The sequence below is a fragment of the Mauremys mutica genome, chromosome 5 (assembly GCF_020497125.1).
Source record: "Mauremys mutica isolate MM-2020 ecotype Southern chromosome 5, ASM2049712v1, whole genome shotgun sequence".
NCBI lineage: Eukaryota > Metazoa > Chordata > Testudines > Geoemydidae > Mauremys > Mauremys mutica.
The window spans coordinates 145485120-145511440 of record NC_059076.1 but is presented as its reverse complement, the minus strand read 5'-3'; the positions used below and the strand labels follow the sequence as shown (position 1 = coordinate 145511440).

General features: G+C 57.9%; 1 protein-coding gene across 5 annotated transcripts; it reads right to left on the bottom strand.

Moving 5' to 3' along the window:
• Positions 1-1056: 1056 nt before the first annotated feature.
• On the bottom strand, positions 1057-17676 carry LOC123371338 (PC-esterase domain-containing protein 1A-like). 5 transcript variants are annotated; one of them, XM_045018817.1, is made up of 10 exons: positions 17561-17579; positions 16590-16695; positions 12343-12452; positions 11581-11660; positions 9852-10084; positions 8715-8865; positions 5886-6132; positions 5562-5645; positions 4621-4833; positions 1057-2244 (listed from the first exon to the last, which is right to left on the bottom strand). In XM_045018817.1, exons 3-10 carry the CDS (start codon positions 12413-12415, stop codon positions 2018-2020), a joined length of 1308 nt encoding a protein of 435 aa, XP_044874752.1. In that variant the 5' UTR covers positions 12416-12452; positions 16590-16695; positions 17561-17579; the 3' UTR covers positions 1057-2017. The 5 variants fall into 5 exon arrangements, with proteins under 5 accessions (XP_044874752.1, XP_044874751.1, XP_044874750.1 ...); XM_045018816.1 differs by having other exon boundaries at positions 12343-16713; positions 17561-17641; XM_045018815.1 differs by lacking the exons at positions 16590-16695; positions 17561-17579 and adding an exon at positions 17156-17311.
• Between the last annotated feature and the right edge of the window lie 8645 nt (positions 17677-26321).

The window sequence follows — 26321 nt, the reverse complement described above, 5'->3', positions numbered from 1 at the left end:
CTGTTTCGATTTCATTTGTTTTCTTTCTCGCTGGATCACTGCAGACGATGGATGTCGATCAGAAAGTAGCCATGTTATGGTGTAAAAACGAAGTTAAGTTTCTTTGTCAGAAGATTTTATAAAGTTGGTACCTAAGTTCAGTCCCTTGGTTCTTTTGGGGCCGTGAATGTGGGGAAGTTGGCCCTGTGCAATCCTTGCTGGAAATCCTCAGGGACAATTCCGGGGCTCTGGCTGCGTCTCTAGGGGAGTTGGGTGGGGTTAGGAACTGGAGATGGGTGGGCTAGAATTCACTGCCCAACGGTTACACCAGGCTCCCCGCATGCGGCCGTGAAGTGCCCAGAAAGGAGCAGCTCTAATGCCCTGTTATGCAGCCCCACTGCGGGGGGTTAGGCCACACCCTGCCAGCTGAGCAGCCCCATAGCCCACCCCACAGCCGGGGCAGCATGGAAAACTTCCTGCTGTTTTCAGCCTTGCAGCAGGGCCTGGTGGAGCCGAGCTCCAGCAGCGCTAGGGGCTGCACCAACACACGGGGAGGGGCGAGCCCATCTTGACAAGGCAGCCGACAGGGGTGGTCAGGGGGTAACTTGCCCATGGCCCCGGCAGCTGGAACCCAGGGCCCATGAGGCCCAGTCCAAGGTCCGAGCCCCCAGCACCTCACCTTGGCTCAGCCCAGAGGTGGAAGGGCCATTGTGGGGCATGGAATGGGAGCAGGGTACCACGGCCCATTCAGTCGCGAGCCTCGCTGCAGTGCTGCCGGTGGAGGGGAGGGCCAGCGGCCCTGTTAAGAGCTGGATGTGGCCTACCACGACCTGCCGAGGGCCAAACGGCCCTGCCAGAGTCCCTGGGGTGGATCATCCTGAGCCCGATTAAGGGAAAGGGCCATTCAGCCTCCCTCCTGCGCGCATGGAGCTCGCCCAAGGCCTCAGCAGAGTCTGAACCCAGCAGCCTGGCTGCGTGAGCCAGGGTGCAGTAGTAGGCTGTTATCTAATCGGCCAGCCACTGGGGGAAGGAGAAATGGACAACAGCCTCCACTCAGTCAAAGCTTTATTAACATGTCAACAAAACACAAGAACACTTGCCGTGAACAGCTTTTCCTGTTCAATAACCACTGTGCCCGCAGCAGGGCCCCTCCCGCCCCCCCCCCAGGCCTGCGGGCAGATGACTGGGAAGGGACTCAACTCACAGTTATTCCGGTGCAACCTGATCAGCTCAGGGCAGCTGAGCACAGGCCTGGGGCTAGAAGGTTTTACTGCAGCGAGCCACCAAGGGCTCTGCCCCACAGCCTGCCAGTGTAAAGCAACCTCAGAGCAGCGTGACCCCCCCACCCCCGGCGAGGGGCACGGGGGGGCTGTAGTGCAGACCCACCTCGTGAAATAACACCCCAGCGAGGGTGCTGAAAACATCAACGATTAAGAAATATGAACTAGGCCTAAGAGCCCCATGGAGAGCGGGCGAGGCCGCCGGCCAGCTCGCAGCCATGGCAGTCAGGGGCCAACCCCTCCCTGCCCGCCCTGTCTGGGCAGGTGTGTAACAGCAGCGGACGGGGATGGGGAAATTGCACTTGGAGCTGGGGAGAGACTCAGGCTGCACAGCCGGACCCCCTCGGCAGACGGCTGGCGCTCAGCGCCTCCCCCCCACAGCTGCCAATCCCCACCGGCTCCAGCACCTGGCAGGATGGGGCCCTCGGCGAGAGCCGCCGCAGCCCCCATGGGCCTGGCCTACGGAGCGCTTCCCGTGGCGGTGCCCAGTGCTGTCCCCACTAGCAGGGCCTCTGTTCTGAGCCACACGGCGCCGGCAGATCCAGGCCCCCGCAGCCCTCTGACCCCACCCCAAATACCACGCGTAATAACTCAGCCGTCGGAGCGCCAGCCGCCTCCTGCCGGCCACGCACATGGAGACAGCCACGCCCACCCCACCCGAGTCTCTTCAGAGCCGGAGCCAAGCCCTTTGCAGGGAGCTCGCCCGCCCGCCCGCGGGGGGACACACCCAGCTCTGCCAGGGGGCAGGGCAGGGCCCCTCAGTAGCAGCTGTAGTGGGGCCTGTTGTAGGGGGGCCCAGACCTCCACCTCACTGGCTGCCGCCTCATGATGAAGCCGTGGGAGCACCCATCGCGGCCTCTCCTGGTCGGGCTGTGGGGGTGCGGCGGGAAGCTGGGCGCTGGGTTTCCCGAGAAGCTGGGGAAGGGCCCCGGGGCCGGCAGAGGATGAGGCGCGTCCCAGAAAGCTTGAAAGCCGCTGCCAGGACCTAGGGCGAGAAGCAGGGTGGGGGGCAGAGATGAGAGAGGGTCACGTGCCTGGCGATTGGGCCCAGCCAGTCCCGGCACCCGGGCCCCTCAGAGCAACACTAATCCCACACACCGTCCTTCAGCAGCAGCTCTCCCAGGGCTTCACCGGCTGGAGCCTGGGCTGAAATGCAGCCAGCTCCTGGGTGCAGCCGGCGGGTGTTTAACCCCATGGAACGAGGGCTCAGGGAGGGCTGCAGAACCGCACAGCTGGACGGGGTGGGGGCGGGGGGGGTCAGAAGAGGTGGTCACTTTGTCAGAGTTGGGCCAGGAGCCCAGGACAATTCTTGAAGCCAGGCCGGGGAGGTAATGTCCTTAATTGGACCAACTTCTGGTGGGGAGCGAGAGGCGTTGGACCCACCCAGATTGGTCTGGGCTGGGTGCTCAGAGGGTGGGACAGATTGGTGAGGGACAGTAGTTAACATGTTTCAAGGGACCACTGGAGATGAAGTGGCCTGTTAACACCTCTCCAGTCATGGGGGCGGGGGAATAAGAGAGGGATGAAAACAAAAAGGCAGAGGAGGAGGTGGCAGGGGGAGGGGTTGGTGGGTTAACAGGGCACTTCACCTCCAGTGGTGCCTGGAAAGGTGTTAACTAGATCTGCTAAACAACAGTGGGGAGGCTCGGAGGAGTCCATCCACACAGGGGATAACACCCGCTCAGGCTGCAGGGCTGGAAAATGGCTCTGTAGACATCCGGGCTTGGGCCATGACCCTGCAAGTGGGCAGAGTCCCAGCCCCCAGCCCAAGCCTGACCATCTACACTGTGATTTTTAGCCCCACAGTCTGAGCCCTGCAAGCCACAGGCGGCTGACCCAGGCCAGCTGCAAACGTGCCCTCGGAGCCGCCGTCCCAGACCGGAGGAACAGCTCTGTGTAGGTCAAACACTTCTCTCTCCCCCCACCAGAAGCTGGTCCAATGACAGACGTTACCAGGGGCAGCTCTAGCCATTTCACCGCCCCAAGCATGGCGGCACGCCGCGGGGGGCGCTCTGTCGGTCGCCGGTCCCGCGGACGTGCCTGCGGAGGGTCCACCGGAGCCGCCTGCCGCCCTCCCGGGACCGGCAAAGCCCCCACCGCGGCGTGCCGCCCCTGGACGGTACCTCCCACCCTGCAGCTCCCATTCCTGTAATTCCCCGAGACGTCCCTTTCACATCTCGGCCAGCCCCTGCTCTGCACTGGGTATGGCGCTGACTGGGGGAAGAGCGCCCCCTACTGAATCCCCTGGGATATACATCCCCCATGCAGGGGGCACGGCTAGGACTGGAAGATCTATAGGTCAGCCCGCCTGGCTCAGCCGTTCTGCCCACCCCATCCCCAGCAGTTCTCACACATGGTTATTCAGGAGAGGCCAGGCCCGGCTCCAACGCTTTTCCTGTCCGAGCCGGGCTGAGGGGAGCCAGGGGACCCGTGCAGAAGGGGCGTGGGAGGAACGAGTGCGACACCGAGGTCTCAGCAGATGCTGCCCACCTGCCTGCTTCCTGGGCTGCCGACTCCTCTCCTCACTCGGTAAGATCCTGAGCCACGCTGTGGGGCGGGGGGGGGGAGAAGCGGAAGGGGGCCGGCAGGGACCAGGAGCCCAGAGCAGGCCAAAGAAGATCGAAGGCTCACAGGCGAGCGTGAGAAGCAGCACAGGGCTGGAAGGCGGCAGCAGACCCACAAAGACGAGGAGCGGGTTGGGCCGTGGGAGAGCAGCCGGGGCAGGGATACACGGTCACAGCCGTAAGGAACATGGGAAATGCTGCATCGGATCAGACCGACGGCCCAGCCCAGGTGGACAGTGACCAGCTGCTTCACAGGCAGGTACAAGAGATCCCAGAAGGTCCAACTATGAACCTGCCCCCCAGGGGCGTTTCCTCCCAGTTCCGGGTGAGTCAGGACTGGCTCGGACCCCCTCTCTAACCTGCTGGAGCGTAACTGCAGCGATTCTGTACGTACCAGGTCCAGTCACCTCTGGAATGCTACTAAGGTCTTGGCCTGAGTCACGTCATGTGGCAGAGAGTCCCACAGGTCAGTCACTTTCTAGTTTGTTGAGCGGCCTCCCGGTTCTAGGGTTTGGCTGCAGCCGGACAGACGAGGAAAGAGCAGGGCTCGGAGAGGCGGCAGCAGTGGGAATGGAGAGGAAAGGTCAGATTGTGCAGAGATCACAGAGGAGACAGGCAGAGCAGAGCAGCCACCTGCAGAGGAGGCAGCAGAGAGAGAGGTGTCCAGGCCAGACTGAACAGGAGCAGGCAAAGAGACTGAGGCAGGAAGTCGTGAGCGCCAGAGGCCCCCCCAGGTGAGAATCCCCCGGGGCACCCACCAAGGGGGGTGCAGCAGGAGCGTGGGACCCAGGACCTACCCTCCGCACTGTAGCCGGGGCAGTTGTCAAAGCTGATGTATCCGGAGAGGGGCGTGCCAGGCCCCGCGTGGCTGGGGAGGAAGGGGGAGTCTTCCTGGAAAACAGGATCCTTGGAGGGGCAGCAGAAGTCGAAGCGGGGCCAGGGTGGAGGGGGCGGCAGGCAGGCGCTGGGCTGGGGCGCCCAGGACAGGCGGCTGTTGTCCCACTCGGGCCCTGCAGAGTGAGAGACGTTCCTGAGCGCGGTGCCTGGGACGGTCACGGCAGCGGAGCCGGGCGGAAGGGTTGAGAGCCTTTGCCGAGGACAAGGACTCCAATCCGGGGGGCCGCGCGGGGAGAAGGAGCCATTCGAGACACGGGCCAAGTTTGGGTCAGCTCCTTCCCCCCAGGCTGGCAGCTCCGAGCCTGCTCCAGCCCCCTGCAGTTCTGGGGGGCCGCGGCCTCTGGAGACAGCGTCCTCGGGACGTGCCAGATTTCAGAGGCGCCAGCAACACGTTGGCCGTGCCCGCCCCACGCTGGCTCTTGGCAGCACCGTGCCCAAGCCCCACTGGCACGACCTGGGTGCAGTGGGTGGCATTAGGGAGCTGGGGGGGGGGGGATGAGGAGAAGAGCTGGGGGCTACCACCATTCCCCCCCCCCCCGCCCATAGGGGCCTCGTCAGCATCAGGGCATGGCCACGGGCACACTGACGAGTGTGGGGAAGGTGCCCACCCCCCATTCGGCAGCATGGCACTCAGCCAGCTCCCCTTGGGGGGGCCACGGGCTGTCAGCAGCAGGAGAGAGGCGACCAAAGCCAGACACGGGCTGAGGAGGGGGCTGGGAGCCGGCATCAGGCTACCCCCTAAGCGGACGGGGGTCCCTTCCCCAGCCGCCTCCCCCGCGCGATTGCCCAACCTGAGGAGGTGCCCACAGCCCCTGCCCACCACCACCACCAAGATCTTTACCCCAGGGGCAGGGTGGAGCAGCCTGGGGTGCCGGGCAGGGGGTGGGCTGCGAGCCCCACTCCAGAGCGTTTGCCTGAAAGCAACCTGAAGAAAGGAAAAAGCGGATCCATCAGCAGCATGGCCACCTCCCACCCCCCAGAGCCCCTCCCCCATCTCCCACCCCCTCTTGGCACAGCACGCCCACCCCCACTCCCACCCTCCCGTCCTGCCGCTGCACGCCCACCCCCTCCCACCAGCAGCAAGTGCCGCCCCCAAGGGACGATCCACATCAGCGTGCCCGTCACCATGGCGTCTGGGCACCGTCAGCCCCCCTCTCCCCCTCACCGTCCTGGGGTCTCTTCTCCGGGATCTCGACGCCCCAGGCGTCGGCCACATGGGCCAGCAGCAGGTGGGTGACCCGGCGGTGGACGGCCCGGTTCCAGTGGACGCCGTCCCCACTGCGGTGGTGCGCGTCGAAGCGGAAGTAGTAGTGCAGGTCCAGCACGTCGAAGTGGTGGCTGCTGGCCAGGACGGCCCCGTAGAAGTTGCCCTCGATCACTTTGTGAGGCAGCTTCTTGCCTTGGTGCTGCAGCTGGAGGCAGAGCAAGGAGCCATCAGGCCAGGCCAGCAGGGCTCCCACCTACAGGGGGCGGGGGGGCCACGCTCCAGGGACCTGGCCCCACGAGAACACCTCGCTCCTGGGGACGGTCCAAGACAGCAGGATGGCCTGGCAGACACAGCCATTCCTGGGGGTGCAGGGCCCCTCTACTGACAGCCGCAGGCAGGGACAGGGACCACCAACGCCAGCTGGAGTGCTGGGGCCGAGCCCAGAGCTCCCACCCCCGTCCAGGGGGCAGCCCAGCTGGACCTGTTTAGGTTTAACCCCTTGGGGCCTGCCTGTCAGTGCAGGCTGAGGCTCGGGAACGAGGGAGGAAGAAGAGAACGCTCATCGGAGCAGGCTGTTCCCAGGGGCGAGGAGAATGGTAAAAGTTAATGGTAGCTTAGGTACAAGGGATCATGCCTTGATCAGCTATAAGGCGCAAACAGAATAACGTCCAGGCCAGAGTAACGTCCAGCCCAGTAACATCTCTTCGGTGGCTGAATACGGCCAATTTCAGTGAAAACCAATAGGAGGCAAATCAGCCAAGAGGAAGAATTGAATCAGGAGAATGTGAATGATGACTGGGGGGGGAATCGCTTAAGAATTAGATGCCCCAAAAGCCACAATCAAGGAAGAAGGACGTGCTGGTTAAATAACTGACCTGGGTTTAGAGTGGAAGTGAAGACAGCTAGAAAACAAAATAAAAAAAATCATCTGTAACAAATGGAAGAAAAGGGAAATTGATAAAAAAAGTGAACGTAAATCAGAAGATAGGAATGGTAGAAAACTGATAAGTCAAGGGACACAATGAGAAATCTGTGGCCAGCAGAGTTACGAACAGTAAAAAGGAGTTTTTTAAATATTAGGAACAAAAAGAATCTTAACAATGGTATTGGTCCGTTATTAGATGAAAGTGGTATTATGCAGAATAATGCAGAAAAGGCAAACGTTCAATAAACATTTATATTCTGCATATGGGGCGGGCCGGGGGAAACACATGATATAAAGTTAGGTATTTTTAAATCAGCAGGTCTAGATAACTTGCATCCAAGAGTTTTAAAGGAGCTGGCTGAGGCGCTTGCTGAACCGTTAATACTGATTTTTAGTAAGTCTTGGAACATTGGGGACGTTCCAGAAGAAAGCTACTGTTGTGCCAATATTTAAAAAGGTTAACAAGTGACCCAAGTAACGATAGGCCTGTCAGTCTGCCATCGATCCCACGTAAGATAGTGGAGCAGCTGACATGGGACTTGATTAATAAAGAATTAAAAGAAGATAATGCAATTAATGCAACTCAACATAGGATCGATTTTCCAGTAACCCATCAAACTAACTTGATATCTTTGATGAGATACCAAGTTTCATTAATAAAAGTAATAGAGTTGATGTAATATACTTAGAATTCCCCAGAATGTTTGATTTGATGCCGCACAAGATCTTGATTAAAAAATTAGAACAATATAAAATTAACATGGCACATTAAATGGATTAAAAACTGGTTAACTGACAGGTCTCAACACGTAATTGTAAATGGGGAATCCTCAACCCTGCGGGATCAGTTCTTGGCCCTACTCTATTTAACATTTTTATCAATGAACTGAAAGAAAACAAAAATCTTCATCGAGAAAGTTTGCAGCTTGCACAACAATTGGGGGAGTGGGAAATAATGCCGAGGACAGGTCACTGATCCAGAGCGATCCGGTTCACGTAGTCAACAGTGTGTGTTTTAATATAGCTAAATGTCAACGTGTACCTCTAGGAACAAAGAACGCAGGCCAGGGGATTCGATCCAGTGCCTCTGAAAACCACCTGGGGGCTGTGGGGGCTAATCAGCGGAACAGGAGCTCCCAGTGCCACGCTCTGGCCAAAGAGCGAATGTGATCGTGGGATGCATGAACAGAGGAATCTCAAATAGGAACTGAGAGGTGATTTTCCCTCTGTATCTGGCACTGGGGCGACCATTGCTGGGATCCCTGTGCCCAGTTCTGGTGCCCACAATTCAGGACGGATGTGGATAAATTGGAGAGGGGTCAGAGAAGAGCCAGGAGAATGGTTAAAAGGTTAGAAAACCTGGGGGGAATTTCTCTGGCCTGTGCCAGACAAGCCAGACTAGATGATCTAACATCCCTTAGGAGCCTCTGGCTCGGAGATTTCAGAGTAGGAAGCGGATCGTGAGAGCTGACCAGGCCTGTTCCCATCCAGCCCCATGGTGCCAGAGCAAAGGCCCAGCCAGTATGAGGCAGAGCCAGGCTGAAGGGAACCCCTCACCCCCCAGCAGCACCCTCGGCCGCAGGAGGCAGCGGGGTAACTTTGGAGCGGTGACTAGGATGTCAGACAAGGCCTGTCCCAGGAGGGTGCCCTGCGGGGGGCTGGGTGACCGGAGGAGTGTGCCCGCGTGTGCTGGGGAGCGGTGCAGCAGCGGGTACCGGCCCCTATAGCAGTGGTGGGGGAGCCGTGGGCTGGCCCTGCCCCTGGACTCAGCACCTTATCCCAGTCCGTCCCAGCCGCACATCCTCCAGCGCACCCCCAGCGAGCAGCACCGGGGCCCGGGGCGAAGCTGCAGTTTGCTTTACCTCCGGGATGAGGAAGCCCCCGATGATTTTGTGGCCCACGGGCATCGTCATGTTCCACACCAGGAGGCAGGCATGGGGCAGCACCTTGTCCAGCCGGTTGAAGGCCTTCTCCAGATTCACCCGGTACTGCTTCATGGACTTGGCGCCGTACCTGCAGGGGCGGCAGAGCAGACAGAAGTCATGGCCCTCGGGACAGACATGGGCTAGGATCCATCCGGCCCCCACGAGGAGCGGCACTGGGCCAGGGCAGGAGCCTGCCAGCCAGCCGCTCTGCGGAAACGGCTCCCCACAGCAGCAACGGCTCCTGCCCATTTCTACAGGCCAGGCAGGCGGCTGGCAGGGAGGGGAGGCTGCCCCACCATCCCCCAGCGTGGGACATGGAGTTTGCGGGGCGAGGGGGAAGCAGACAGTGAGACAGCGCCTCCACGCCCCCGAGTAGAGCATCGCGAGTGGCACCCCTAGGTGCTCAGACACCGTGGGCCTGGGCGACAGTCAGGGCAGAATGCACACGCAGGACCAAGCGCCCTCCTCTTGGGCAGGTGGCAGCCGCATCACTGGTGCTGGCCGAGCCAACACCCTCCTGGCTCCTCACGGGGCCTGCACAGATCTCGCAGACTGGACTGGACTAAGGAACGTGGCTGGCTGCACACGCACAAGGGGGACGGAGCCCGGCTGGCCCCACGGAGTGAAAAGCAGGAACGTCTGTGTCTGTGGGGCAGGCTCCTTGCATGGACGGGACAGATGAGCTGAGTCAGGAGAGGCTGGTTTGACCCTGCTGCTCTCCCCAAGCAGAATCGCACTGTAACCCCTGACCTGCCACAGCCAGGCCCCTGGAGGGCCACAGCACCCGACCCCACAAAGTTCCCTTTTCAGATCTGGTCACCTCCCACAACGGGGGTTTCAATGAACCAGCTGCCATGCGCCTACATGCCCAGCGCTGCCCTCGGCTGGACCGATTCAGAACTGCTGATCTGTGTGTCACAGGCCCCGTACTGCCAGCAGAGAGTCTCCTTTAGCTGCACTGGCCAGGCTCTGGCAGCCGGAGGGGTCAGTTCTCTCCCTGAGGGTGCTGCACAGCCCCGTGGGACGCCGCAGAGTCCCGAGTTACCCTGCCAGGGCAGGGGGAGCCGCGGGTACCTGCTCACGTCCCATAAGCAGGAGTTGATGATGACGACGTCGGGCTGGGGCCCAGCCTGGAAGTCAGCCAGGATGCTCTCCATGTAGTCGGAGTAGATGCGAGTGACGAAGTAGAAGCGCACCAGGTGGTGGGCCGTGCGGTACTGCCGCACCTCCTTGTAGTTGGTGCCGTTGGTCATCTCGCCCCGCATGCCGCCCTCCACCAGGCAGTCGTTCTCGAAGCTCAGCTCCCCCTGCAGAGACAGGACGCAGAGAACCCTCACTGGCACGGCCCCCGAACCCTCCTATTGCCAGCAACGAGAGCCCTGCCCGGACACAAACTCTACCGCACAGCAGCATGTCGGGCCGCCGCTCGCAGGAGCCAGCGCCCTGCAAGGGCAGCTCCTCCGGTGCGGCTGTGCCAGCCCCAGCCCTGCCCACTGGGACAGGACCAGCTCACCAGCAGCTGTGCCTGGTCGCACGAGTGTGTGCAAGTCCGGGTGCGCGAGCCGCTTGCATGCACTGCCGCGGCCAGGGACAGCAGCGGGTGAGCCTGGTGCCTGCCCCAGTGGGCAGGGCTGGAGATGGGGCTGCGGGTGGCACAGCCGCGCAGGAGGAGCTGCCCACGCAGGGCGCTGGCTCCTGTGAGCGGCAGCCCGACATGCTGCTGCTTTCACTGCTCCGTAGAGCCCTGCAGCTCCGCGGATACCCACATCTGCGGCTATAAAGTCTGTACCTGTGCAGGGCTCTACCCACACTGGAGCGCTGCCCTCTCGTGGCCGCTGTCTGGCTAGCACCCTCGGAGGTCGACCTCTGTCCGTCCCAGGCCAGAGAGCTGCGCCCAGCTACCAAGCCAGGGCCTGCAGCCCTCCCGTGAGCGACACGAGAGCCCTCCTGGGCACAGAGGAGCTGACCTGCCCCGGGACACAGCGAGCCAGGGCAAGGCCTGGGATTGGGTCCCAGAGCCCCAGCTCCAGCCCAGCGCTGTCTAACCACAAGGCCTGGACCCAATACCCAAGCCCCATGGGTCCCCAGCCCCTTCTCGAGGACCCACCCCAGCACCGTGGGACGTCACCACTTTCACCCTCCCTCTGGACGGGTGCAGTGCCTGAGCCCCAGCCGGGGGGGAGCACAGTGGGACGCTGCTATTCCAAACACCGGCCAGCAGGGGGCGCTCACGTGGCAAGACATCCCCCAATCCTACATGTGGCACCACAGCCGGTGGCAGGAGTGGAGGGGGGTGCACCAGGCCCAGGACTGTTCTGCTTATTCGGTTACATCTGGGTTTCAAAGCCTCCCACCGGAAACAAGAAACCATCCTCCCCCGCCAAGCATCACGGCTCCTAGACGACACAGCTGGCCCACACCCAACAAGCTGTAGCTGCTTCCTCTACTGCGGAGCCGGGCCTGGAGCCAGGACCGTGCACTCTGCATGCCGTTGGGAGGGCACCAGCTTGGCCGGCTACTGGCCCCCAGGCAACCAGATTCGTTTTCTCCACTTCTCTCTATGCAGCAGCAGCGGCCACCCAAACTGGTTCTGTCTCAGCTGTTCCCACAGCAGGGGAGCACACACCAGAGCTGACTGCACCAGAAGCGACGGCTGTCGGGGGCACAAGGCCCAGCAGGGGGCACCCATGGGCACGGAGGGCCGGACTGGATAAGTGCCCCCGGGAAATGGCGGCCGGGTGTGGTTGAGTTCCCCACCCCTGTGGGGCAGAGATTGGCTGCTCCGGATTCACAGGCACAGCACCTTGGCTTTCAGCTGGGACTGGCTGAGGAGAGCGTCCTTCTGCAAATGCAGCACCAGGTCCTTGTAAACCGATCGCTGAACTGCAAGGGAAAAATGGAGACAGAGATAGCCCCGGGATCGCCCGTCTCCAGCGGAGCAAGAGATTCGCCTCTTGGGCGCTAATGCAAGAACCAGCCCCGGGGCTCGTTCGGGGCAGGGTGGAAGAGGCCCTTGCTCAGAATCGGGCGTGTCTGCGCTGGCCAGGAGTGCGTGGCGGGCTGCGGCCGGGCGGGCAGATGTCAGGAATGAGACGACGTGCCAGCTGCCGTGCTGGGGGTGGGCAGGGCAGTGCTGTGGAGCGGAGACATGGGTCCAGCTCGCCCAGCGTAGGGAACACCCCAGCCTCAATTACGGAGTGGGGCCAGAACGACAGGGCAGCCAGAGGGAAGTCAGAGAAATCCACTTTGCTCCTTGCTGGGCTCCAACTCCGCCCCAGGAGGCGAGTCCAGAGGCCTGGCTGCCCTTTGCCTGTACCCAGCCAGACCTGCCGAGGAAGGGGGTTACCCCACGCAGCCGCTCTGTCTGTGCAAGCCAGGGCAAGACCATGGTTGCTGGCGAGGCAGAGAGCCTTGCTGGCGCTGCAAGGGGCTTGCAGCCCGGCATGCAGGAAAAACCCCTTTGGACTTAGAGCCAAAGACAGCTCGGCTCTACCATGGCCGAGAGGGGTCAAGGGAACCCGCCCCCCACGCTGGGGGGCTCCGGCATTCCCTTAGGCTGACTCACCGGAATCCCCCACGATCACCACAAACTTGTTGTGCAGCAGTTGCTGGACTTCCTGCGTGAAGAAAGTGACCATGGCTCCTGCAGGCGGCAGCTCCTCAGCAAGCAAAGCCCTGCTCAGGAGAGAAGAGAGAAGAGACTGAGGCCTGCATCCTCCTCCACCCACGCTAGGAACGGCCTCCGCACCTCCCAGAAAAAACACCCGGGCTGCCCGGGCTCTGCCCTCAGCACAGGGAGGCCAAACACGGAGCTGTCAGCCAAGATCAGGTGCAGCGCCAACAGGAAGCACAAGAACAGCTGTTGGGTTCGTGGTTTGTGTCACTCTGACATGTATTCAGGTCACGCTTCCCCCAAACCCTTTGTTCTTCTGCTAAGAGAAAAATGTATGGACCATCCTCCCAGCATGCTTTGCACTTGGGCCAAGGGAGCAGGTAAACTGCAGGTGACCCCTCTTCCTGGTACCCGTAGAAACAATCAGGGACGAGGTAGGTGTTACGTGGAGGCTCCACAAACCGCACGCTGGGCCAGGGTGCTGCATGCCACGGCTGGATGGGACAGAAATGGCAGAGCGACAGGGTAAAATGTTTGGTCCCGTTGAAGCCTGGCCCTTATACCTGGTACCAAGGGAGACCTAGCACAGGACGCCTCTAAGTTCGGCTGACTTGTGGAAAACGTCATTCAAAACAAGATACAAAACGGGCAAGAACAGGTCTGGAAACCGTAGGGTCCATCGTGAAAGTTGCACCAAATCGGGGCGTGAGTCAAGACAAGACGTCAGCCCATCGTTTCAGAGCAGGTTCTTGTTTGCTCTGCAGACGGGTGAGTTAACCCTTGCCTGGCCGTACTGTGCTGATCCAGCTTTGTCTGTGCTTCATTAACCCAAACTGAGCACTACCAGAGCCACACAAAGCGACTCCAGGCCCTGGGCACTGACCCAGCGAGGCCGGACCCGGGAGGGAGCGCAGAAAGGGAACTCGAGGTACAATCCATGTCTCGCCACTGGAGTGCTGCGGCTGCTGCTCCTTGCCGGGTGGGAGGCAGGGCGGAGACCAGGGGAACCCAGGCCGGGATTCGGAGTCAGGCTCTGCTTTCACCCTGCACCGAGACACGCTGCGTAGCGTGGGCCACCCCCTGGCACTGGGGCAAAGGACGAACCAGGCGCAGAGCCAGGGTGAACGGGGCCCTTCATTACCCAGCTACCCTGCCTGTTTTCCACCGGCTCCTTCACCCGTTCCGGGACGGCCCATTAGAACCCAGCCTGTTCTCTGGCCCAGGGCCGGGCGTTGGCAGCAGCAACCTCAGAGCGTGCATGGCCCAGCGTTCCCACCTCTGCACCAGGGAGCACTGGGCCTGACGTGCAGACACTGAACCACGCAGACCCCGACCGGCGCCGACTCGGCCCTGCCCCTGGAGGCCGACGGAAAGAACGAGCCTTTCAGCCCCGCTTCGCCCTGCGGCTGTTCCAAGGGGAGCCGTGAAGGGGGCGGGGGGCAGAGAAGCAGGGCTGTGCCCTTTCTGGCTCCTTTAGCCTGGAGTGAAGGTTTATACGACAGCGCCAGAGAGAAATCCAGGTTCCACTGTGCCAGGTGCTGTACAAAGAGGCAGGCCTGGCCCCCAGGAACTCCCAGCCTGAGCAAAGGGAGAGCGCGAGGGACTGCTCTGCAGATGGGAGCACCGAGGTCATAGGGGAGTCTGTGGACACACTGGAAACAGCCCAGCTCTGCTGAGGGCCAGAGCAGAGGCTGAGTTTGAGCCACACTGCGGCGCAGACACCCCCAGGGCTCTGACTGGAACAGGCTGCGCTGCCCACGGGCCCCAGAACTGCGTGGAGCCCGGGCTTTGTCAGCACAGCTCCTGCGTTTCTCTCTCCCACCTCCCCCACATTCCTGGCTGACATCGCTGTGCCAGCGAAAGCACTGCCCGGCCGCCCAGGCCCAACCCACCACGGCAGCCTCCCCCTCGGCAGGGCTTGCCTTGTTCCCGGGTGTGACTTTAACATTAGAGCAGCCTGCCCTGTTTTTACGGGCGAGGGGTTACAGGACACTGACCCACCTGTGAATCCCCATCAACTGGGGAAAAGGGGGGTGGGATTCAGGCGGTTAACACCCGCTGCAGAGGACGAGAGCCCTTGGGAAGAGTTCAGCAGCTCCTGCCCGTTCTGGTCTCCATAGACCCCTTCCACGCCCCGAGTTTCTCTCTGCAGGCTCCACTCCTGCTCTTTCCACGCCGTACGTGCTACCTTGGGTAGGGACACACTCACCTACGGGTACTGTTACACCGGTGCAAGGCCCATCCACCGGTGTAACAATACTGGGATGTGTGGCTTGGTCCCCATCCCACCTGCGAGTAACTGCACTGCTCAAAGCCCTTTGATCCTGGCAGGACGGCCTCAGCGCTAGGGGCTGGGCTGCTTTCACCAGGCCGCCAGAGTTAGAGCCACTTGCGCACAGACAAGCGCCAAGGTACAAAAAACAGAACAGGGGCAACAACTGTGCACAGCTTTCCGGCCGAGAGACAACGCGCAGGGCACACCCCTGGGGCCAAATACTGGCCTATCACGGCCCAGGGCAAAGCTCCCTTGGACTTCACTGGGGCCCGGATTTCTCCCCTAGTTTTTTTCCTTTGTAGGTTTAGTTTAGCGAAGGTTTGGGATGCTACCCTTGTACCTGCCTTCCCACCACCACCACCTCCCCCTGGGGCAGACAGGGCCCTAAGTGGGCACTTTTGACAGACCAGTTTCAACGTCTGAGAGAGAAAAGCTAAGAACTATGTTATTGCAACATTAAGCCTAAGTGAGGAAGCACAAGCATCCGGTTCCTACAGCAATACTGACTAGATGCATTGCAGCCCCAAGTGGGGGTTACGTTACTCTCGGCCCACCCCAGGGCGGGGGGGTCTATACTGCAGTGGTCTGGGTAGGGTCGGCACCAGCTCAGCTACAGGCGAGAGGCTAGCGGGACACCACGCTGCCCTTTGTTTAACCATTATCATTATTAGCCAAGCAGGCAAATCCCCCCCCCCCGCCCCCATCAGGGCACATGACCGTCACTTGCATTACTTACCACACTCCCCATCCCAGACAGTTCCTAGGTGGTTGTCAGCAGGTGGATCACAGTTTCCCTGGCTAGGGCTTATCCATTACAGTGGGTTATGCTGACAGGCCCTTGATTTCATGCATCTTAGCCCCTTTTTCTTATCTAAGCTCCCACACCCATATCTCTGGGGGGTCACCATACTGTTAATTAGTTACCTATTTACCGCATTCGCTTTTGTCAATTAGTTGCCGTGGTATTTCTATAACATCCCCAGTGTTCACACCTGTAACTTCTGGTTATACATATTCCTTAGACTCTCCTTCAACTGTCAATAACCTTGTGGTTTCACACTTCCCATCAATCAGCTCTCCTATAACTGCCCTTAATTTGTGGCTTCCTGTCACCTGCCCATCAGTTCCTCATGCCAAACTAATCCTAAATCCTAATTAGTTATGCTCAGCAAACTACCTTCCAGAACATACGACCGGCCAGACTGGGTGAGACCAAAGGTCCATCTAGCCCAGTGTCCTGTCTGCTGACAGTGGCCAGTGCCAGGTGCCCCAGAGGGAATCATCCAGTGATCCATCCCCTGTCACTCACATGTCTTGGGAACGTGGGATCTCTCCTTGCATTACAGCATCAACCAACCTTATCAGGAAGGCTACACCATCCTATAGAGACAGCATCTTCTACTCCTCTTTATCTGGCTGCACAGCTCCAGCTTACTGTGAAATGCCAGAGTCTAGCCAAAGACATGTCCGTGACCTTGTCCATTGCAGGGCTGAGATGGGAACTGCTATACTAACAGGTTTGCATTCCATGAGGCAGAAGCCCTCTCCAGCTCTCCGCCACCAGCCACAGCTTTCAGAAAAACGTCCCTAGTGTAGACAGGGCTAAACCAACCGCAAGTTTTTCCATTAGCTTAAAAGCCACAAGTGGGACACAACCGCTACCTTTAGGTCTCCCTGCCTCCAGGCCAGGGTCATTTGGGCTCATCCACGATGGAAGAGGGTTTGGTTTGTTACGTTTTTAACCCCTTCTCTGAACTGGCACCAAAGCAGAGGAGAGCCCCCCAGGCCTGCAGTCAGCACCATCTCCTTCCTTCAGACCCTTCACCCAGCCAGTCCCCAACCGCCAGGAAGCCCCCACCCAAGAGTCACCCCTGGGATCATCTGTGAAGGTACCTGGAAGTACAGGGGAAAGTGAAGCAATTACCTCCAATGCGTCCAAGTTCCAGGGCAAACCGCGTTGGTGCAGGGAGAGAGCTGGGGCCTTTGCTAGTAGGTGCAGCCCAGCAGCCCACAGGAAAGCAGTGTTTGGGCTGCAGTAGGTGACCAATCTCATGGGGTTAAAGGGACATCAGTCAGAAAAACAAATCCCAGCTCTACCCGCAAACTCTCCGCCTGCTGCTGTTACAAAGGACCAGCAAGGAGCTCTCAGCTCACAGTTAACAAAATAACCCCCGCTGGCCCCCGCCGTGGCTCTGCTGAAGCAGCGTTCAAGGCCCGGGGGGTCGGGGGGGGCTGCCAGGGCCTGAGGTCACTAGAGGGGAGAGGAGAACAGGGGTATTTCCGCCCCTCCCCCGACAGGGTTTTTCCATTTGCTTTGTGCTCAGTTTGCGTGGGTCTGTCACCCAACACTGCAGGTGCGGGTGGGAGAGGAAGGGGAAGCTCGGGGGGGAGGGGGGGGCTAATTCCAGCGGTGCCCCGTTCCCCCCCGAGCCACGTGCTCTCAGCGGAGGGGGCAGCGCCGGTCCCCGGCGACCGGAGCCCAGGAAATACCTGGTCGTTTGCCCGGCCAAAGCCCTGGAGGAGCAGCGTCGCGGGACCCGCCGGCAGGGCGCCCCGGGGAGGAATTCAGGGCGAAGAGCTCGCCCAGCCGGGGGGGTTTAGCACCCACTTAACAGCGCGGCACGGCGGGGAGCCGCCCCCTCCGCCTGCAGCCACCCGGCCCCGCACCGCCCCCGCAGCCCAGCCCAGCCCAGCCCGCGCTACCCGGGGGGCGCGGGGAATCTCCCCGGGCTGGAGGGAAGCGCAGGCGGCGAGGTACCGCCGCTGTTCCCGGGAGCCCGGCGCCCTCGCCCGGCGCGACCCCGCTGCAGCCCCCGGGGCGAGCCGCGTTACCCCGCATCCACACCAGGCGCAGGGGTCAGACCCGTGTCCCGCCCCCCGCGCTGGTCCCCGTACCTGCTCCCCGGCGCCGAGCCCGCCTGCCCGCGGGGCGCATGGCGGGGACCCAGCCCGGCCGTCCCGCGTCCTGCTCGGCTGCCTGCGTCTGGCTGGGATCGCCTGCCCCCCCCTCCGCTTCCCTGCCCCCGCCCCGCCCCGGGGGGAGCCGCAGGCTGCTGCTGCTGCTGCAGGGGAGAAGGCTCTCGGGCCAGCTGCTGTTGGGGGGGGGGAGACTGTTGTTGCTGCTGCAGCTGCTGGGGAGGGGGTAAGGGGCGCAGAGGTCAGCTGGAGCGAGACCCCCCCCCGGGGACCTGGAAAGCCTGAGCAGGAGCCTGACATAAGGGGGGGGGGAGCACAGGCTGCTGCTGCTGCAGGGGAGAAGGCTCTCGGGCCACCTGCTGTGCAGAGTAGGGGGGGCTGCTGCTGGGGGGGGGGTAAGGGGCACAGAGGTCAGCTGGAGCGAGACACCCCCCCCCCCGGGGGGCTGGAAAGCCTGAGTAGGAGCCTGACATAAGGGGGGGGGGGAGGACACGGCTGCGTCTCCCTGCGAGAGGGCGGGGCAGTGGGGGCTGGATCTAGGGGGGCTGCCGCACCCCCTGGCTGGAGGCGGTTTCCATCACATGCAGGGTTACAGTTCGGTTCAGTGGCTCTCAGCACCCCACTGTTCACGTTGGTCCAGCCCCCTTGGGCCAGCCCATGTGGGGGCTTGAGGAGGTGGGGGTTGTGCTACGCCAGAGCAGCTGGAGGCAGGTTCCAGCCATGGGGCAGTCGGGACCAAGTGGGCAGTGTAGACAGGAGCCACCGACCCCTGAGCCAGCCAGTCCCTCTCCCCGGACTGGTACCTGCGCTCCAGAAAAGGGAAAGGCCCCATCTTGTCCCATTCCCCACCCCTCATAACCAGCCAGTCCCCACCCTGGGCCTGGATCAGAACCGACAGCCCCCAGAAAGACCGTGTCCCATTCCCTGCCCTTCACCCCCAACCAGCCAGTCCCCTGCCTCAGGGCTGGATGGGAGCCGACACCCCCCAGAGGGGTAAGGCCCCGTGTCCCATTCCCACCCCATAACCAGCCAGTGCCCATCATGGGGTGGGATCAGAGCTGATGCCCCCAAGAGGGGAGAGGCCCCTTTCTCTGCCCCCTGAGACAGCCAGTGCCCTGCCCTGTGGCCAGATCAGAGCTGGTGCCCCCTAGGGGGGAAAGGCCCCGTGTCCCATTCCCACCTCCCCTAACCAGCCAGATCCCCACCCTGGGGGCAGATCAGAGTCAGCATCCTCTAGAGGGGAAAGACCCTGTGTTCCATTCCCTACCACCCTAAGCCAGCCTGTCCCCCTGCCTTGAGGACAAATTGGAGGCTGTGCCCTATAGAGAGGAACGGCCCCCTATCCCCTCCCTGCCCCTGAGCCAGTCAGTTCTGAAGCCAGATTAGAATGGGGCATTAGAAATTATGAAAGGCCTCATATCCCATTCCACAGCCCAGCCCTGAATTTCTTGCCCTTTGTTAAATAGAGGAGCCGATCCAGAGCCTACAGCTTGGGGGCTATTAGCTATGAGCCCAGCTGACCCAGAGATGAGTGTGTGCCATGCCACTAGACTGCCTTAGCAAACAAAATCACTGCATCAAAAGCACCCTGCTGTGCAGAAAGGGGTATAAATGCCCTCCCTCCCCCTGCTCCTATTGTTTGTGAGATACATGGAGTGGAGAAAACCTTATCAGGCTTCCAGTGCTGGTTGGCTGGGAAACAGAGGGAATTCAAGGCCGTCCAAAAATGAATCCAGATAGGACCCGCTAGGTCTGGGGTAGTGTAGATTCACAGTAAGCGCACAAGCTGGCTGGAGCGAACACACACACACACTCTCTCTCTCTCTCTCTCTGCTGTTTTGACCAGGGTGCCCACTGTTGGGGAACAATTATCAAGGCCCTAAAATAAAACACCCCTCAAAATACAACAGGTAAACTTACTAACAAGATTTCTTTTACAAATTTACAAGTGTGATGCTAGAACTTTAAGTAAAAGTCCCCTGAAAATCCATGTTTGAAAGCAATAAGAAATTTTGACATTAAAGGGTTAGCGTGTTCTCCATAACTTCCCCAGTCAAATAAAACTGAGTTCTGATAACAGAGACACTGAATGAGGATATTGAACTATAAGAATTGTTGACCTGAATTTGATGGGCTAGTTGTTATGGCTCGTCACTGATCGCATCCGACCAGAAGATTTATAGGTTCTTGTCCAATTCAGACTACAGGCTCCGAGAACTCAGAGTTCTATATCAGGAGTCCTTGGCAAAACCACTTACCCTGAGGACAATACCAAATTGATAAAAGCTTTATTGAGATTAACCAAAGAATAATAAATGCAATGAAACTTATAACTGTGAAACAGTAAAAGAATTCCAAAAATTCCTGTTGTAAGTACCTTAACCTAAGTACTCAGACTCTTCCTTGAGGACCCGGTAATGGGAGGTGAAGGACCAGTGTCGCTCCTGGCAGGACCGACTACACCATGGTGCTGGCTTCCCCGATGGTTAGGATTGTTGAGCTGATAGCGGGATGGATGATAGAATGATAGGTAGATAAAAAGATAGTCTATAGAATGTAGGAGAACAAAGAAAAGAAAAAGCTCCCTCTGATATCTTTACATGGTATTTTATAGGATCCTGATGCTATGTTATTCAGGCCCAACCTATTATACCCAAATCTTATTTCCGTACCCTAAGAAATGTATGGGGATCCTTCTCCTATAGGTTAGTGGATTATGACATTTGCTCTCTGCATATTATTAAGGATTATCTCACTACAGAAACTGCCAGCCTAGGCTCTCTTGGCGACTTCCAGGTCTGTGGTGTGCCCTGCGGTTACCAACACCGGATAAGCTGTTCAGTGTTGTGTGTAGTTCCTCACTTCGGTTCCTCAAAGTTCAGGGGCCATTCCTATCTGTGCCAAAGGTTGCCAGTTTTCATGCTGGCTTACTCTTAATTGATCATACTTTTAGCTATTTGCTGATCTTACTGGATACAGGCCCGTAGGCTTCGTGCATTTCAGCAAAACTTATCCTAGGTATAAGTATTAGAAAACACATATCATCTGCCTCAACACATCCTAATGTCATAGAAATTAATACTGATAAAATATAAGAATCATATATGAAATGGATTAATTCAGGAAGAGAAACATATTACAAGTATTTGATAGGTTTCAGAGTAGCAGCCGTTTTAGTCTGTATCCGCAAAAAGAACAGGAGTCCTTGTCTATAAGGTGCCACAGGATTCTTTGCTGTTTCTAGGAGTCCTTGTGGCACCTTAAAGACTAACAAAGTTATTTGAGCATAAGCTTTTGTCGGCTACAGCCCACTTCTTCAGATGCATTCAAAGAAAGCTTATCCTTAAATAAATGTGTTAGTCTCTAAGGTGCCACAAGTACTCATATTATTTGATACGGCTGGCTGGATTACAAGCATATAAGAGCTAGCGAAATAGTCCTATGGGCTACAAGATGAAGAATTGCTAAACGATAAAGTGAAGAGTTTTCTTACTTTAATAGTCTCTAATTATGGAGAGTCTTTTCCAGCCACAGGAAATCTAACCCCACGTCTCCAATGACCCCTGGGTGCAGACTGCACTGTTCGCTGCCCAGACCTTTGTGCATTCTGCGGCCCTCGGCCCTGGATTTCCCTGCCTGTGTGCATGTCAGCGCAGGGTCTCCGTTTGAAGCCAAGCAAAAACTCTGTGCTGGTTACTGCCCTTGTGAACCGTGCGATGCAACGGTTTCACTAGAAGATCCAGCTTTTACCCCTCCTGTGAACCTAGCCCCACTATCCACAAGAAACAAAGATTCTGTGGCTGCTTAAAACTGTCAAGAGCAACAACTCCTGTAGTTCTGGGGAAATCTGAGCTGCAGGAGGCACCAGCAAATCCCATAACCCAAAGGAATGGAAACAAGGGTTTGGAATGGTTCATTCCTCCCTATGTGATGGGGCATCACTGGCCCTTTTAGAGGGTGTTTGCAGCTCGGCTCCCACAGGATCTCTGTAGCGGGGCAGTCACCCCGCTCCGGCTAAGAAGGGGTTAAAAGCCAGCCCTTGGAGAGGGCCAGGGCTGAGAGAGAAAACCCTGGGCTGGTTGGGGGAAACAGCCACAGCTGGGCCACGCCCCAGTCCGGCTGCAGCTGGGCCTATAAAGGGGCTGCTAGGCTGCAATTCAAGCAGACTCCCTCTAGCTTCTGAGAGGGAGGGACTGAACAGGGTACCTGAGTGGAGCAGGGCTCGGGAGAGGCAGAGGCATGGGGCAGCTCCAGCCTGGAAAGCCCCAGGCTGCGGCCTAGCAGAAGGCAACGGGTACTAGGGGTGGCAGGGGGCAGCCCAGGGGTAGGCCAAGGCAGCAGGTCCAAACCCCCCTTGCCAGTGCTGAGTGGCTGACACTGCAGCCTGCCCCACGGCGCGGGGGCTAGACGATGACCGGCAGTAGCCTGAGACTGAGGGGAGGTTGTTGGAAAACTGAGCAGGCTTAATGAACTAGATAGGATAGTAAGGGACGCGGAACAACCTATGTCAGCGTTTTGCTTATCGGCTTGTTTTGGCTCTTAGGTATATCCAGCTGCGTTCTCATATATGCTTCCAAATATATAGAACAAAGGGTCAACAACTGTATCTTGTTACCCCTTCAAAATGATAAATGTATTCTTAATAGATGTATTTTGCTTCCTTCTTTAAATTGATATATGTATCCTGTGTACCCAATTAAGCTTTAATTGGCCCTTATGAATGTATTTACAGGTTCAATGGGTCAGCAAAATGACGTAAAAGGATGTAAACTAAGTTGTTTGTTACTGGTTATAAAAGAAGGCCGCTTGGCCATGAAAGGTGTGTCTCTCCTCTGGCACTAGCCGAGGAGAACACCCGCTCGGCCGACCGATCAATGAAGGGAGTGGTACTCGTCTCTCTGTCCTCCGTGCCTCCTTGGTGTAATTAGGTAAGCTCCGGTGGAAAACGAGCCCTATTTGGCTAACAAGGTAGGGATAGTGGGTGGGGGTTCCCCTGGGTGGGGAGACCCAGAGAGTGGGGGGCAGCACCCTGAGGAAGGGGGCACCGGGTCTGGGAGGGACACAGGACCAAAGCAGAGGGTGCTCCAAGGCTGGAAAAAGAGCTAATTCCCAGGACGCCAGCAGGAGGTGCTGCAGGGGTGAGTCTGTGCCTGATTACAATCTCATAGACTTTATGGCCAGAAGGAATCATCATGATCATCCATTCCAGCCTGACTTCCTGCACATCGCAGGCCACAGAACCTCACCCACCCACTCCTGTAACAGACCCCTGACATCTCACTGAGTTACTAATACTCTCAAATCATGAGTTACAGAGAATCCACCATTGACACTAGTTTAAACCTTCAAGTGACACATGCCCCATGTTGCAGCATAGGAAAGCGAAAAAACCACAGGGTCTCTGCCAATCTGATCTGGGGGAAAATTAAGAACATTAGAACTGCCAGCCTGGGTCAGACCAAAGGTCCCTCTAGCCCAGTATCCTGTCTGCCGACAGTGGCCAGTGCCAGGTGCCCCAGAGGAAATGAACAGAACAGGGAATCATCAAGTGATCCAGCCCCTGTCGCCCATTCCCAGCTTCTGGCAAATGGGCTAGGGAAACCATCCCTGCCCATCCTGCTAACAGCCATTGACAGACCTGTCCTCTATGAATTTATCTAGGTCTTTTTTGAACTGTATTATAGTCTTGGCCTTCACAACATCCTCCGGCAAGGAGTTCTACAGGTTGACTGTGCGTTATGTGAAGAAATGCTTCCTTTTTGTTTTTTTTTAAACCTGCTGCCAATTAATTTCATTGGGTGAGCCCTAGTTCGTGTATTATGAGGAGGCGTAAATAACACTTCCTTATTTACTTTCTTCATACCAGTCATGATTTTATAGGCCTCTATCATATCCCCCCCCCCAGTCGTCTCTTTTCCAACCTGAAAAGTCCCAGTCTTATTAATCTCTCCTCATATGGAAGCCGTTCCATACTCCTAATCATTTTTGTTGTCTTTTTCTGAACCTTTTCCAGTTCCAATATATCTTTTTTGAGATGGGGTGACCAGATCTACACAAGCAGCAAAGAATCCTGTGGCACCTTATAGACTAACAGACGTTTTGCAGCATGAGCTTTCGTGGGTGAATACCCACTTCTTCGGATGCAAGTAGTGGAAATTTCCAGGGGCAGGTGTGTATATGCAAGCAAGAAGCAAGCTAGAGATAACGAGGTTAGTTCAATCAGGGAGGATGAGGCCCTGTTCTAGCAGTAGAGGTGTGAAAACCAAGGGTATGTCTACACTACAAGAGTAGTTCGATTCAACTTAAGTCGAATTTGTGGAATCGACCTTACAAAGTCGAATTTGTGTATCCACACTAAGGACACTAATTCGACTTTGTGAGTCCACACTAACGGGGCAAGCGTCGACTTTGGAAGTGGTGCACTGTGGGCAGCTATCCCACAGTTCCCGCAGTCCCCGCTGCCCATTGGAATGCTGGGTAGAGCCCCCAATGCCTGCTGGGGGAAAAAATGTGTCGAGGGTGGTTTTGGGTAACTGTCATCATTCAACCGTCACTCCCGCCCTCCCTCCCTGAAAGCGCCGGCGGGCAATCTGTTTGCGCACTTTTCTGGTCAGTGACAGCGCAGACGCCACAGCACTGCGAGTATGGAGCCCACTGCGATCATCGCTGCACTTATGGCCGTTGTCAACTCCTCGCACCTTATCGTCCACCTCTTCCACAGTCAGCTGCTGAGAAATCGGGCGAGGAGGCTCTGGCAGCACGGTGAGGACAAGAAGTCTCAGAGTGGCACAGACCTCTCAGAAAGCACGGGATCCTGCGCCGCGGAGATCATGGTGGCAATGGGTCAAGTTCATGCTGTGGAACAGCGATTCTGGGCCCGGGAAACAAGCACGGACTGGTGGGACCGCATAGTGCTGCAGGTCTGGGATGAATCACTGTGGCTGCGAAACTTCAGGATGCGTAAGGGCACTTTCCTTGAACTGTGTGACTTGCTGGCCCCTGCCCTGAAGCGCAAGGACACCAGGATGCGAGCAGCCCTGAGTGTGCAGAAGAGAGTGGCCATAGCCCTCTGGAAACTTGCAATGCCAGACAGCTACCGGTCAGTAGCGAACCACTTTGGCGTGGGCAAATCTACCGTGGGGGTTGCTGTGATGCAAGTAGCCCACGCAATCGTTGAGCTCCTGCTCTCAAAGGTAGTGACCCTGGGAAACGTCCAGGTCGTCATAGATGGCTTCGCCGTGATGGGATTCCCAAACTGCGGTGAGGCTATAGATGGGACTCACATCCCTATCCTGGGACCGGCCCACCAGGCCAGCGAGTACATTAACCGAAAGGGCTACTTTTCAATGGTGCTGCAAGCACTGGTGGACCATAGGGGACGTTTTACCAACATCAACGTCAGGGGGCCGGGCAAGGTTCATGACACGCGTGTTTTCAGGAACTCTGGTCTGTTTAGACGCCTGCAGGAAGGTAGTTTCTTCCCGGACCACAAAATAACTGTTGGGGATGTGCAGATGCCTATAGTGATCCTCGGGGACCCAGCCTACCCGCTAATGCCCTGGCTCATGAAGCCCTATACAGGCGCCCTGGACAGTGACAAGGAGCTCTTCAACTACCGGCTGAGCAAGTGCAGAATGGTGGTGGAGTGTGCTTTCGGACGTCTCAAGGGGAGATGGAGGAGCTTACTGACTCGCTCGGATCTCAGCGAAACCAATATCCCCATTGTTATTGCAGCTTGCTGTGTGCTCCACAATCTCTGTGAGAGCAAGGGGGAGACCTTTATGGCGGGATGGGAGGTTGAGGCAAATCGCCTGGCTGCTGATTACGCTCAGCCAGACACCCGTGCGATTAGAAGAGCCCAGCGGGAAGCGCTGTGCATCCGGGAGGCTTTGAAAGCTAGGTTCCTCAGAGAGCAGGGTAACCTATGACTGTCCAGTCTCTTTACAGAGAAGCTGAACCTGCCCCTGTTGCTTTACCCAGTTACTGTTGACTATCCTTTGCAGTTACATACCCCGTTCACCCCGTTTCCCCCCTTCCAACACACGTGTAAAAATAAAATACATGTTCCATTGTTACTTAACAAAGGTTTCTTTATTAATGACTTTGCGTTAAAGGGTTGAAACTGGGACGCAGACTGTGCTGGGTAGGGTGTGCGGTGATGTAAAGACCGCCTCTAAACTCGAGGAATGACAGGCTCCTGCTCCTAGAGCGGTCCGCAGTGCCGGACTGCTTGTTTCAACGGAGCCTGCCATCCCTCCTCTTTGGGACTCTGTGTGCGGGGGCTATGTGACCTTGTTGCGGAGGAGGACAGTTACAGATTCCCCTGCTGCGTGGCTCTGTGGTCCAGGACAAGGACCGCTGCATAAGATCTGTAACCGCCCTCCCCCGCTACAAAGTCACGTACCCCCCCACCCACACAGAACATGGAAACCACCTCCCATACCGACCAGGGTGCCTACTGACTGCACTGTGTGTGTGACCTGCTGCTGATCCTGCCCCCGTGTCTGTACCCTGGTAAAGGTGACTGTCCTATGCAATTACTAACCCCCTTCCCCACCCCCCTTCAAACACAGTCTTCTGTACAAAAACATGACGGAAACAGTAATTAACAGCAAAGTATTTTTAATAATCAACTAGACAGTTAGGGGATGAAACTGGGATTGGGGCTTGGGTGAGTCAGGAAGGGAAGGACTTCTCAACATTTAGGGAATGGGAGCTTTTGGGTACTTGAGCACTCTAC